This window comes from Petromyzon marinus, chromosome 6 (genome assembly GCF_048934315.1).
Source record: "Petromyzon marinus isolate PM22_M1 ecotype Great Lakes invasive population chromosome 6, UKy_Petmar_22M1.pri1.0, whole genome shotgun sequence".
In the NCBI taxonomy this organism is placed as follows: domain Eukaryota; kingdom Metazoa; phylum Chordata; class Hyperoartia; order Petromyzontiformes; family Petromyzontidae; genus Petromyzon; species Petromyzon marinus.
The window spans coordinates 4,901,349-4,915,502 of NC_133672.1; the positions used below are offsets into that span (position 1 = coordinate 4,901,349).

The window sequence follows — 14,154 nt, forward strand, 5'->3', positions numbered from 1 at the left end:
GTTCCATTCCAGGTCACGGCTAACATCAGTGTCGAATGATATCAAACCCGGTCCTAATCTCTCCCCTCTCCCCACCAACCCGCACTGGACCAGCGCGGTGAAGTATGGCCAAACAACTGGAATGACCCACGGGGTGTACGGGGAGAGATGGTTTCATTCAGCAGCGGATTAAGCACGCGCTGGGTGTTATTCTTCTTCTTTGAATTTTTTTTTTACAAATGTGACGCCTCATTACGACCGCGGTTCCGTGTCGACAGCGTGATTACTCAAACGTGCTTCGATTGTCTCTGACATTCCCAGCGTGGTTCCACAACAACAACAACAGCAGCAGAAGCGCTTACAAAGGGGTGCGAAATGTGAGCTGCACGTCGGGCCCTTCCTGGGTTTTTGAAGCCCCAAAAGTTTGCCTAAACCACACAAAAAATATCCCCACACTCGTTTTAGTTTTTTTTTTCACAAACGTCTTGTCGCGAGGATGCACCGCACCAGATGAGTAAGCTATGGAGGGGGAGGGGGTGACGGCAGTGTGCTTGGATTCGATGATTTCCGCACGAAATCATCGAATCTCGCCACTCGCCTACCGATTAAACGTTCATTTATTTAGATGACGACCGCTTGTGTTGCGATCGAAACGTCGTTTTTTTTGTTATTTTCTTTGAATCTATCTACGTGACTTTACCGAAAGACCCAAGGAATATGAATTCCTGCAGTCACGAAAGCTTTGAATCAAGATTTAACGATGCAGTTGAGTCACTGCTGACTGCCTTGCCACGAAAGTCACGCCTCTCGGCCCCTCTCAACACTTTCCACTGATACCGAAAAGCCGCTCCAGCCAATCCTGCGGACCGGTGGGTGTGCTTGGGGGCGGGGCGTGTGAACTACGTCACAGGACAAGTGATCATGACGCCTCGTTCCTGACCGTCCGTCGACCAGCGCCCCAGGTCACGGGATTTTTTTTTCCACTTTCGTGCAATTCCCAACTGCGTCCGCCGAGCGGCGCCACCACGCATTCTCTCGAAGCGTGGTGAAGATTTATTGATTTGTATGAAAAAAGAAGAATAGGTTTTCACCCTTTATGGCAACAAAACAGTTGTTGAGATATATTCTTGGTTCTTTCGGTAAAGTCACGTAGAAGGGAAACAATAAAATAATAAAAATATAAAACAATAAAATTCTCACGACGTTTCGACTGCAACACAAGCAATCATCATCAGGTGTGAAAACACAGCAATAATTTTTTTTAAAGTGGCGAGTTTTTTAACGTTAGCACCACGGAGAGCGATTTGGCAGTTATTCAAATGGACGAGTCCATCTATGTTCGGAAAAGAGGAGGGGGGGAGACGAAAATAATGGACGTGGTCTGAATAACTGCCAAATCGCTCTCCGTGGTGCTAAGGTAAAAAAACCCGCCACTTAAAAATAAATAAATTATTGCTGTGGTTTTCACACCTGATGATGATTGCTTGTGTTGCAGTCGAAACGTCGTGAGAATTGTATTGTTTTATATTTAGATTATTTTATTGTTTCCCTTCTACGTGACTTTACCGAAAGAACCAAGAATATGAATCCCTGCAGTCACGAAAGCTTTAAATAAAAAAAGTTGTTGAGATGTTCAAACGCCAGATAGAAACCTCTTTGGCAAGGAACCGCATCTGTATTAACCACACACAGTACTCGTGGTGAACATGCACACAAAACTTGCTCTGATCATGATTATATATCAAATCATCAGAGCATGTTCACCACAAGTACGTGTGGTTAATGCAGACGCGATTCCTTGCACAATGATTATATTTGCCGTTTGAACATCTTAACACCTGTTTTATTTCCAGAAAGGCTAAAACCTATTCTTATTTTTCATTCTTTGATACTGGCAAAAAGGGTCCCATGTGAAGTTACGGCAGCAAATACAACAGCAAAAAACCACGAGAGTGCAAAATAGGGGGAAATCGCGAGCGAGTCACTTCACGTAAATACGTAATGAATGTATTCCTTATATAAGTCAGATTGATCAAGATTTCGCAAGGAAGTTTAAACCAACAACAAAACCGACACCAGTGACTCGGGCGAGCGCTGCCACTCACCGTCGCGGACACGTGATATTCACGGGAACACCACGTGGGTGCGCACGCGCGCGCGTGCCACTGACACGTCACAAAGGGAGCAGACGCACGTGCTTTCGGGGGGGGGGGGGGGAGGGGGCTGTGCTTCCAGATCGATGTCGCGCAAATAATTTGGCGATTGCTGCTGACTGCTGCGTCGACAGTGGCTCACGCTCACAAATTACTAAAAACAACTCAACACACTTGGCAGTAACACTGCCTTCAATTGCGGAAGAAAAAAAACACAATAGGAGACGTTTCGGGCAATGACCCTTCTTCACAGCCTGAAACGTCGCCTATTGTATATATATTTCCTATTTTAGGCAGTCGTATTGAAGAATGCGATGAGTGTTTGTGTCATCCACCGTCCAGCCGAGATGTGAATGCCTCGTGCGTTGATGTTCTTTTCACTTTGCAGTCGGAGCCTTTGCGGGCAACGTCGCGTCAAAGGACACCGCTGTCTGGACAGAACGCTCTTCGCGAACGGTTTACTTGACGCTGAGGAATAAACCTCTCACCGTGGTGGAACGTTGGTGCACTTTGCACGAGCGGAGGACGGAGACGTTGTTGAAGAGAGTAAAACCAAAAACAAAACCCGCCAGCCAAATGTTTTTTTGTTAAAATCCCAATGGAATGAATGTTCTCAACCGAGCAGCATCGTTGATGTCATATTTAGAACTGCGTGCTGTGTTTAGTTTCCTTGTCTTTCTCCCGCACCTCCGATGAGCGTCGTTGGCTACGTACGGTGCGACAGAAATTCAACATACATACATCCCGCTCAATAAAGAGGTCAGCATCAGCTCTGATAAGTACACATCAGGATGAAGGCGTCGTTCTGAGATCTGTTACGATCCTTGCGATGTAAATCGTCCACCTAGCACCTCTCCACGATCTCATTTAATTGCTCCATCTCTCCAGCAGACGCGTCTTCTCGGGCGTAGTCCACGATTAGCGATGAACGAGACTGGTGACGGAATGGCAGCAAAAGGAGGGAAGGCGTCTGGTTCAGAAAGGGGGACCTCCCCCCTCCCACCGCGGAGATGGAGTGAGGCGATCAGATCACGTGCAGGAGTTCAACGGCGTGGTAGCTGTACTGGAGTTCGCGCTGTGGCGACGGCGTGATGCGTGCCGAAAGTGCTCCCTGATGTGTGTGTATGTACACGTGTGTGTATGTACACGTGTGTGTATGTGTTAGTGCATGTGTGTGTATGTACACGTGTGTGTATGTGTTAGTGCATGTGTGTGTATGTGTTAGTGCATGTGTGTGTATGTACACGTGTGTGTATGTGTTAGTGCATGTGTGTGTATGTACACATGTGTGTATGTGTTAGTGCATGTGTGTGTATGTGTTAGTGCATGTGTGTGTATGTACACGTGTGTGTATGTACACGTGTGTGTATGTACACGTGTGTATGTGTTAGTGCATGTGTGTGTATGTGTTAGTGCATGCGTGTGTATATACACGTGTGTGTATGTGTTAGTGCATGTGTGTGTATGTACACGTGTGTGTGTTAGTGCATGTGTGTATGTGTTAGTGCATGTGTGTGTATGTGTATGTACACGTGTGTGTATGTGTTAGTGCATGTGTGTGTATGTACACGTGTGTGTATGTGTTAGTGCATGTGTGTGTATGTACACGTGTGTGTATGTGTTAGTGCATGTGTGTATGTGTTAGTGCATGTGTGTGTATGTACACGTGTGTGTATGTGTTAGTGCATGTGTGTGTATGTGCGCATATGTGGTAGTGCATGTGTGTGTGTATGTGTTAGTGCATGTGTGTGTATGTGTTAGTGCATGTATATGTGTGTATGTATGTGTTAGTGCATGTGTGTGTATGTGTTAGTGCATGTGTGTGTGTGTATGTGTTAGTGCATGTGTGTGTATGTGTTAGTGCATGTGTGTGTGTATGTGCGCGTGGGGAGCGGTAGTGTAGTGGTTAGCGCGCTGCGCTACGAACCTGGCGACCCGGGTTCGATTCCCGCTCACGGGCAACACCAGTGACGATTATCTGAACCGGTCCTGGGCCTTCCCTAGGTCGACTCAGCCTTAAATGAGTACCTGGTGCGATGTGTAAATATCGCTACTAGGGAGACAAAGGCGGCCGGGAGTGGTGTTGGCCAACCGCCCTTTCATAGGTGCTCGCTAACAGCACTTGCCCCTACGGTCCGTTACAGGCTGTACGGGGGATCTTTTGTATTTTGTGTGTGCGTAAGGTAGTGCGGTAGTGTAGTGGTTAGCGCGCTGTGCAATGAACCCGACGACCCAAGTTCGATTCCTAATCACGGCCAAAATATGAATCGTTCCTCCATCTCCCCTAGGTCGACTCAGCCCACCCTGAGTCCATGGTGACCCTCAGCACTGGGGAGACAAAGGCGACCGGGCGTGGTGCTAGCCACTCACCCCCAAGTGTGCCGTGCCGACATTCATAGGCGCTCGATCACGGAGGATCTTTATTTGAGTGTGCTCGTGCGTTGTGTATTGAGCGTGAGTGCACGTGCGCGTGTGTGATTGGCGTGACACAGCGAGCACGTGTGTGTGTGTGTGCGCACACGTGTCTATGTGTCAAACGGTAGTGTAGCGGTAAGCGCGTTGCGCTACTAACCCGGCGACTCGGGTTCGATTTCCGCTCATGGCCAACACCAGTGACGATTATCTGCACCGGTCATGGGTCTAGCCTAGGTCAACTCAGCCTCAAATGAGTACCTCGTGCGCTGTGTAAACATCGCCACTGGGGAGACAAAGGCGGCCTGGAGTGGTGCTGGCCACCCACCCCCTCGTGTGTCGTGCCGGCCTTCATAGGTGCTACCCGCTAACAGCACTTGCCCCAACAGTCTGTCACGGCTATACAGGGGATCTTTGTATGTGTGCGATGTGCGCGATGTGTTATTGGCGTGACACGGCGAGCACGTGTGTGTGCGGGGGCTAGGGGAGGAATTACCCCAGCCTGCGCCCAAGCACACTGCCTCCATTCATCAATCTGCCTCCCTCCCTCCCTCTCTCTGTGTCTCAGCGCGGTCACTTTGCCATTCACGACGAGTCGCCTCCACTGCCGTCACAGCAGCAGCAGCGGCGCAAGTTGCTTATAGCCCAACGAGAGAGAGAGAAGCACCAAACAGCCACATTGATGGGCGTAGTGCACGCACGAGGTCTGGGGGTACGAGGAGTGGGAGCTGTTTTGGGACTCTTGGTTGGGGGACTACGCTGCATTGTGGGGGATGTCCAGCCTTTCATAATAATCATCAGCCACGCTCAATCGACAACAAAAAAAGCGTCAATACTAACGGCCATACCCGCTACGAAGACGGGCCATTACCCCAAACGTCAACAACTCTATCTGTTAGTTTAACACGTCGGCTTTAGCGAGCAATAGCAATAGTATCCATAGCAAGGGGTTCTTTGGGGGGGGGTTAGTACGCGTACATCTTCAAATACAGATCGCGTAAATATATTGGGACTCTTAAAAAAATATATTTACGCGATCTAACACCCCCCCAAAAAAACTTTAATATGAATCTAGATTTTAAATATGAATATTGTATCTGTTGTTTTTCTTCCTTTTAGAGCGGTGTTATTGACGAATATGTTTACCTTTGATGTATTTACTTCAATAATGACTCAACGCTCCTTCCCCGCTGCGTCTCCAAAACTCGGGCAGTGGCGATTCAATCTCGGGCTTCACCCCCTAACCCCGCTTCCTCCACCCCCCCCCACCACCCCCCCACCTACTGCTCATCCACCAGGGATGCGCCAATCGCCAGGAGCTGCAAGTGGCGGTCCGTCAGCTGCAGCAGTCGCTGAGCGCGCAGGAGTCGCGCTGGGCCGAGGGGATGAAGCAGCTCCGCAAGCGGCTCTCGGGGCTGCAACAGACCGTGAGCAGGGGGGCACGGTCCAGAGCAGGTGAGAGAGAGAGAGGTGGGAGGGAGGGGGTGAATGGGGGTGGGGTGGGGAGATCAGAACAAAGGCAAAGATCGCCCGTATAGCCTTAACAGCATGTTGGGGCAAGTGCTGTTAGCGGGCAACACCTATGAGGGTTGGCACCGTGGCACACGAGAGGTGTGGGTGGCCAGCACCACGCCCGGCCGCCTTTGTCTCCCGAGTGGCGATGTTTACACACCGCTACACCGGGTACTCGTTTGAGGCCGAGTCGACCTAGGGGGAGGCCCAGGACCGGTTCAGATAATCGTCACCGGTGTTGGCCGTGAGCGTGAATCGAACTCTGTCCGCCGCAGTTTCGCAGCCCACGTCACGAATTTCAACGCGACTTCCCCATCGATGCGATTTAGTTCTTGAAGCAGGTCTCAGCACGTGCGGCGAAACGTCGTACAACGCCGCCGCACACAGCACGCGGTTCAACCGTGACACGTATCGCAGAGTCAGGTACCCTCACGGCCATCACAATCCCCATCACTACCTGTCGCATCATGACCCACATCACTACCTGTACCATCACGACCCCCACCACTAGCCCCATCAATAGAACCACCACTCGGCCCTATGGATTGCCACGAACAATCCCGGGTCTCAGTCGCATCTTGACGACTGTCTCCTTGCTGTTGTTCTTGTCGTTCGGCCCGATGACTGACGTTTCACTGCACGTGCTGGGATCTTCTGCGGGACATCTGAAACGTCAGGCATCTCGCCGAAGAACGCGTACGGGCCCACACGGAAGCACACACACACACACACGCATATCGGAGAGCCGCACAACCCGACTGCCAATTTTTTTGTTTTGCTGCTACGCTTACGCGGAAGCGTGTAGGGACATTTTGGTGAGGACTCTGCCGTGTCTTCGCCGTGGAACGATGGCGATGCACTTTGACCCCCAACACATCTGCTCGTTTCGTCAAAGATGGGAAAGAGAGAGCCCGTATACTTTTGACGAAGAAGAAGAAGCCCTTTATTTATTAAGAGTGCGTATTTGTGATTTCTGGGCTGCCCATAAAATAAAAATAAATAAATAAATATAAGAGTGTGGCTGGCAAGCGGAGTTCATTCCGCAGTCACGATGGTGTGAAGCCAGCAGCAGGCGTTTTGAGAACATCGATATTTGCAGCTGAAACCACACTGGCCGTGAGTGTGTTGTGTTTGCGGTACAAAAAAAAAAAAAGACGTGAACACACACGCCTCCACACGAATCATTTCCAGTTCCGTAACGCGGACAGGTACAAAGAGCGAATGGACTCCTCCTGCCAAAAGTTGATCCAACTTCACAGGTGTGATTTGTAACCACGTGGCGCCCCTCCGATCCGCGTGTTTTCTTGGTGAATACAAAACAAAATTCGCGTGATTTTTGGCAAACTTTTTTTTTGTTTGCTAAAAGTCTACTCCATCGTCAGCAGGGCTGCGGGTAGAATGACCCATTGGCGATATCACGTTGGCTTTTTAGTTCAGCGATTTGAGTCGAGACGCCAGTCGGGGGGCTCCGTGTCTGTAGGAGGGTGGGTCGGAGTTGCTCGGGCCTGGGCGTTCGACGACTCTCCCCTCCGTTGCAAGTTCTTCATCTGTCTCTATTGATTGCTCTGTCTGGCCGTTTCTTGAGCGCCCTGAGGGCCATGAACAGACGCGCCGACAAATCACCTGGCAGTGCGTCCAATGGGTCGTCAGTTCTCTTCCTTCTTTGTTTATGTATCCGGGAGAACCACAGTGAGTTCGTAGGAATCTGTTTCAGGAGGGGTCCTGCATTGAGGTTTTCTTTTTTCTATTTTAACGTCTGTTCAACCGACGAATGAAGAGTGGTGTTTATTACGCACGTCGGAAGGAACCCGAGCACCCGGAGAAAACCCACACACGCGCGAGGGGCCAACGCTCTATACCCAAAGCTACCGCTGCTAAGAAGCTAAGCAAAGATGACACCTAAATATTGCTTGGATGGGCGACCGCCGTGCATACCAGGTGTTACAGGCTACGTTGTGGACAGCAGTGGGAAGTGCAGCAAAATGCATTGTTGTACTCTACTTCTATAGTCCCATGCCACTGGTATGCTGGAGCCAGTGGTGGAATATTCCCATGGCAGGAAGCGGTCTATTTGCTGCTTGTGATTCAACCCTTGTTGTTGTTGATGATGATGATGATACTGCGAATGTTGTTTCTGTAGTCGCTACTCCTCATAATAATGATGATGACAAGAAAGGCAATGATGATGAAGAGGATGATGGCCATCATAACGATGATGTTAATGATGAACATGTCTAAGATGATGACGATGATGGTGCTGACTTTGATAATGAATATGACGCTGACATCATCAGGCTTGACGAGGCTTGCTGTTTTACCCAGGAAAGCCTCATTTGAGTCTCAAGACTTTTACTCAGGAGCGTTATGCCCAGTTTTCTCAGTAGGCGAGGATTTGTCTGCTGTTGGTGCTGTGTAATCCAAATTAAGTAAATTTGCGGGTAGTTTTTGACCATTGTTATGTTTGGACCAATACCAGTCACGTTGTCCGTGCTGTTAATGTATATCTTATTATTTTCAATGTATTATTTTTAATTTTTATTTTATTACATTTTAGTATCTTTTATTTTATTTTCGATCTATGCGACTTTACCGAAAGAACCAAGAATAGATATCGGTGGGAGAAAAAACAGAGAACCCAGAGGAAACCCACGCAGAACAGGGGGGTGGGGGGGGGGGGGATAGAGCCATCCCTAGGGCACGGTGAATCGGAGGACTGCCAAAGGCCACCAGACTTGAGCGTCACGGTGTCAGTTCGTAATCATTCCCGTTCAGTTTGAGCGCGTTGGAGACCCACGCATTGGGGACCCACGCATTGGGGACCCACGCATTGGGGACCCACGCGGCGTGGGATTTGCCCCGAGCCCCCGCAACTCCCTACCCCCCCCCCCCCACCCCTTATGGATGGCCCTGCAGGGAGAGAACATAGAATCTTCACAGAGACAGGCGCCTGAGTCGAACCCAAGAGCGTTTTGCTGTGAGGCGTTACCACTGTGCCACCCTGATAACGATGATGATGATGATGATGACGACGATGATGATGATGATGATGATGACGATGATGATGATGATGATAACGACGACGATGATGATACCCTGCACCTCCGATTAGCACGGTTGGCTACGTGCGGTGCGAAAGAAATTCAACAAATATACGAAATATTCGATGACGACGACGGTGAAGATGATGATGACGACGACGATGATGATGATGATGACGACGACGACGATGATGATGATGATGACGGTGACGATGATGACGACGATGACTGTGGTCACTGTGCGCTCCCGACCCTCCTTCCCCCCCCCCCCAGTGGCCTCGTGCCCGCGGCTGGAGGCCCCTCCCAATGGACTTCGCCTCGGATCGAAGCACTCGACGGGCCACGAAGCGCACTTTGTGTGTGACACGGGCTTCCTGCTCACGGGCGCCAGCACGCGCCTCTGCCTGGACAACGGCACCTGGAGCGGAGAGGCGCCCTACTGCCACAGTCAGTGCCGTCGCGAACCCACCTCCACCACCACCAGAACCCCAACGCAGACCACGTGGTCACCACCGCTACCTACACCGCCAGAAGCCCACCGCAGACCACGTGGTCACCACCGCTACATCCACCGCCAGAACCCCACCACCGTTCACGTGGTCACCACTAACCGCTTGTACTACCACCAGCAGCACTAACAGCGTCCACGTGGTCAGCGCTGCTGCTACCACCACCACCACCACCACCAATACCACCACCATCTTCGTGATCACTACCACAGCCAGCAGTGCCAACAGCATCCACATGGCTGGGAAACACCGTGGTCGTTCACGAAAGGAATGGAACAAAAACTGCAAAGTGCACAAAAGAAGCATTGAGAGAGATGCATGCTTGTGCTTACACTGAGAGATAGAAAGAGGAACACGTGGATCCGAGATCATACGCAGGTTAAAGGCGTAATTTTGACGTTAGTTAAAAAAAGGGCAGAAATACGTCACGGTTAGAAGGGATGATCGATGGCCGATGGTCAAAAATGATGACAGAGCGGGCAGCTGAGGAACGGGACGCGTTCCAGAGAAGGCGGCCACCCCAAAGAGATGGAGCAAACGCGGTCGGCTCGTGTACAGGTGCCAGGGGTGGTGGATTGTTGATATTCGAAACGTAGAATGGAAGTGCGGCGAACCTTGGTTGCGTTGGGGTGGGGGGGGGAGACCTTCATCCAGCAGTGGTTTGATCGCGGCTGAGGATGGTGACGATGCTGATGATTCACGTCTGATCATTTGTGTCTGCACGCGAGCTATGCGCGGCGCGGAGACTCCCAGTGCTGTGATAGCCAAGGTACGCTCCAAGTTCCAAAGCTGCGAAGTCTTAGACGTGGACATCAGACGCATTCCACTCATAGTCATTTTCATCCTGGCTTTACATCGCATGTGCAAGTCATTGATCACATTATTTAAATCACTCCCGGTGGTTTTTTTTTTTAGTATGTGTGTATACATATAACATTCTTGGCATCTCTTGCAAATGATATTTTATACACACCGGGACGGCGAAGAAAGACTGAAACAATGTGTTATGAGAAAATGCCTCTCTATTCGTGAGCGAGCGGTGAGTTTTACAGTTAGCAGAACAGCCGTAAAAAATTCCTGTAGGAAACAAAAACACCCCATAAAAGACTCCCATAGAGACCCAACGATTGACTTAGAGACCCACGTAAGTTCATAGAGACCCATAGACTCACATAGAGACCCACATGCGTTCATAGAGACCCCAGAGGCTCGCGCAGAGACCCATAAACTCACTTAGAAACCCACAGACTCACGAAGAGGCCCACGGACTCGCATAAAGACTCGACTTGATAGAGACCCATAGACTCGCATAGAGGCCGTAGACTCGCATAGAGACTCATGGACTTGATAGAGACCCATAGACTCTCATAGAGGCCGTAGACTCGCATAGAGACTCATGGACTTGATAGATACCCATAGACTCTCATAGAGGCCGTAGACTCGCATAGAGACTCATGGATTTGATAGAGACCCATAGACTCTCATAGAGGCCGTAGACTCGCATAGAGACTCATGGACTTGATAGAGACCCATAGACTCGCATAGAGGCCCGTAGACATAGACACCTACTCAGAAACTGGAATTCGTTGGCAGTGGCTTCACCATCAGTGCCTTCTTCACGAGCACCATCGCCACCATAAGCGGCGTTATTCTAATAATCATCGTAATAGGAATCGCCATCATAATAATAGTCAGTAGTCATCGTAATAATCAACATTATTATATTGATACAAATTATATTAATGACATCACGCGCTGCCTTCAAAGGAGAGCAATAATGGTTTGGTAATGGTTTAGTCCTGGTTCGGTAAAGGATTAGTAACGGTTTGGTGACGGATCGGGAATAGTTCGGTAATGGTTTGGTTCTGGTTTTAACTTCTGCCGTGAAGCAGATAGACGCGTATTTTTGTTATGGTAGTGACACCAAGGGGAATTCATTTAGCTCTGTTTTTTTATCGCCAAGTGTTCTTCAGAACCCTCGGATCAATTTGGCCAAAATTTATTTTATTGGATACGGCCCTATTAGCAACACCGATCAGCACGGTTTGGCTACGTACGGTGCGAAAGAAGTTCAACAAACATACATACAACGCTACACTCATTACTTTAAAAGAAAAGTTTTGCTGGCTGGCTCGCTGACTGGAGGGATGGACGGTCACAACCACAGGACGGGTGCGTTGCGAGTTACTGTGCTCGAAAACGTAATTTCTCTTGGATTATCGCTACGCTGGTTTGCCATGACCCCCTGCTACGGACGGACGGACGTACGGACGCGTGACCGGCACTATTTTCAGGTCAGGGTTCAGTCGCGGGGGGGGGGCGGGGGGGGGTTCGTGAGATAGAAGCTGCGTCGCTGCTTTGACGGCGCGTGGCGACACCCTTGAGCGCGCGGGCACCTGGAAACTATGTGGCGCGCGCTTTCCACGGCGAGCTGTGAAGGAATGCGGCGGAGGCGCCGGCTGCAGGGAGGGGAGGACATTGTTCGCTTGCGAGCTGCGATCTCAGTCGTAAATCTGAGCCAGGAGGTCGAATAGCCCCCGCTGTGAGATTGTGGAGAGATGAGCGGTCCACCACCACCACCACTACTGCCGCAACCACCACCACCACCACTACAGCCACAACCACCACCACCACCGCAACTACCCTTATCACCACCAGCAAGCACCGCAACAACCCTTATCACCATCACCACAGCCGCAACTACCACCACCGCAACCACCCTTATCACCACCACCACCACCACCACGGCCACAACCACCACCACGGCCACAACCACCACCACGGCCACAACCACCACCACGGCAACCACCCTTATCACCAGCAGCAGCACCGCAACAACCCTTATCACTAACGCCAGCACCGCAACCCACCCTTATCACCATCACCACAGCCGCAAACACCACCGCAACCACCCTTATCACGACCAGAGCCATCAAAGACAAAGAATTTCCCTCCCCCTCCGTTAGAGCGATGGTCGGAATGTCGAGAAGGGGTTCTTTCCACGTTGATTTCGTGTCTCCAATCAACCCTGTGCTCAACTTGTCCACTTTTCGATGCATTTGTCAATACCATTAATGTCCGAGTTTTTCCATTAATGTCCGAGCAGAGTTTGACTAAGCAGGCGAACTCAGGACTGGTTTTGACTTTCTTAGTTTCAACAGCTAGAGCATGGCCGGTTACGTCACAGCTCCTGGATTCCTGAATCCGACTGCGCAGGTTTTCAGCGTCCTTGCATAGCTTCAGTTCCTGACTGAGCTTTCCAGAACGTGCGGTGAAACGTCGGTACAAACCTCCCAAAACACACACACACACACAAAGAAATCAGAGACCTGTTGCCGAACGCTGAGAGCACGAGGTCGCACACAATGCTGTGTGCTGTTGCTGATGCTGTGTATTGGCGTCGTTATTATTCCTTCGTTTAATTATTCAGCGAGGCCTCTTTTTCCCTGCCGCTTTTTCGCGGCAGTGGGCAGTGGTTGCTCTGTGCAATTCCATTTGATTAGCGTGCAGGCACTTTTTTTTTTCAAATTGCGCCAAATGTTGACCTTGGCGCCGGCTCACAACGGGCCTACTCTTGCGAGCTGCGTCTCTCGATCTTGAACGACCACCGCGAAGTGGACGGCGCGTAGTGCTACGGTTAAATGCTACCCGCGGTATTAACCGGGGCGGCCGCTGGAACTCGTAGCGTGAATCACCGCGACAACAAGCGGTGGACGCGTGACCTGCTGGGCCATGTCACCACCGGAGCCCCCTGACCATGACGGTGGTTTTCGAGGGTGATGTTGGAGCGGTTGGCCACGTGTTCACCGTCGTCAGGGCACCAAGGTGGTGAGATGGTAACTACCTTGCCTGGTACGCAGGAGGTCGTGGATTGTGTGGATTTTTCTCCGGGTCCTCCAGAATTTCGCTCCACGTTTAGAATCAAGATCACCACGCGTTTAGATAATGTGGCTGCTGCTCTAAATTTCCACATGCTGAGCCACTTCGTTGAGCTATCGTTTGTGGCCAGGTCGCTTATGAAAAAGAGCTCAGAGGTGGGCCTTACCTTCTAAAATGTAAAAGATTAATTTGAGATAATCAATGCAATTCTGGCAAAATCGCCTGATGAAGCTGGTTGTAATTACCAGCGAAACACCCCGGTACTCAAATTGTTAATGTTGTTGGGTTTACTCTCCAACACACCGGTGTGCTGAAACAGTAACGAATTGCCGCGTTTTGTTTGCGTGACAAACTTTACTGATTGGCTGTGTCGGGTGGCAGCGGGTTTAACGACACATTTTATATTTAGACGATCTAACCCCTCCCCCCCCCCCCTTCATTATGAATCGATGCACCCACCCCCTGCCTTTCCCTGCACGCAACACGCTGGGCCAGACATCAACGAGTGCGCGAGTAGCCCCTGCCAGAACGGGGCCACGTGCGTGGATGACGTCAACCGCTACGCGTGCCTCTGCCAGCCGGGCTGGGCGGGCGCCGCCTGCCAGCACGCGACCCTGCCACGTAAGGGGCTCACTCGCATCGTCACCGACGCCGTCGCCCCTCGTCGTCGAA

General features: G+C 50.7%; 1 protein-coding gene across 1 annotated transcript in view; it reads left to right on the top strand.

Annotated features, from left to right (window-relative positions):
• FBLN7 (fibulin 7) overlaps positions 1-14,154 on the top strand; it is a 36,473-nt gene that overhangs the window by 9,044 nt on the left and 13,275 nt on the right. The window contains exons 2-4 of the mRNA XM_032948613.2: positions 5,843-5,999; positions 9,368-9,541; positions 13,978-14,103. Of these exons, the coding sequence (XP_032804504.1) occupies positions 5,843-5,999; positions 9,368-9,541; positions 13,978-14,103 (457 nt within the window). The remainder of the gene's footprint in view (positions 1-5,842; positions 6,000-9,367; positions 9,542-13,977; positions 14,104-14,154) is intronic.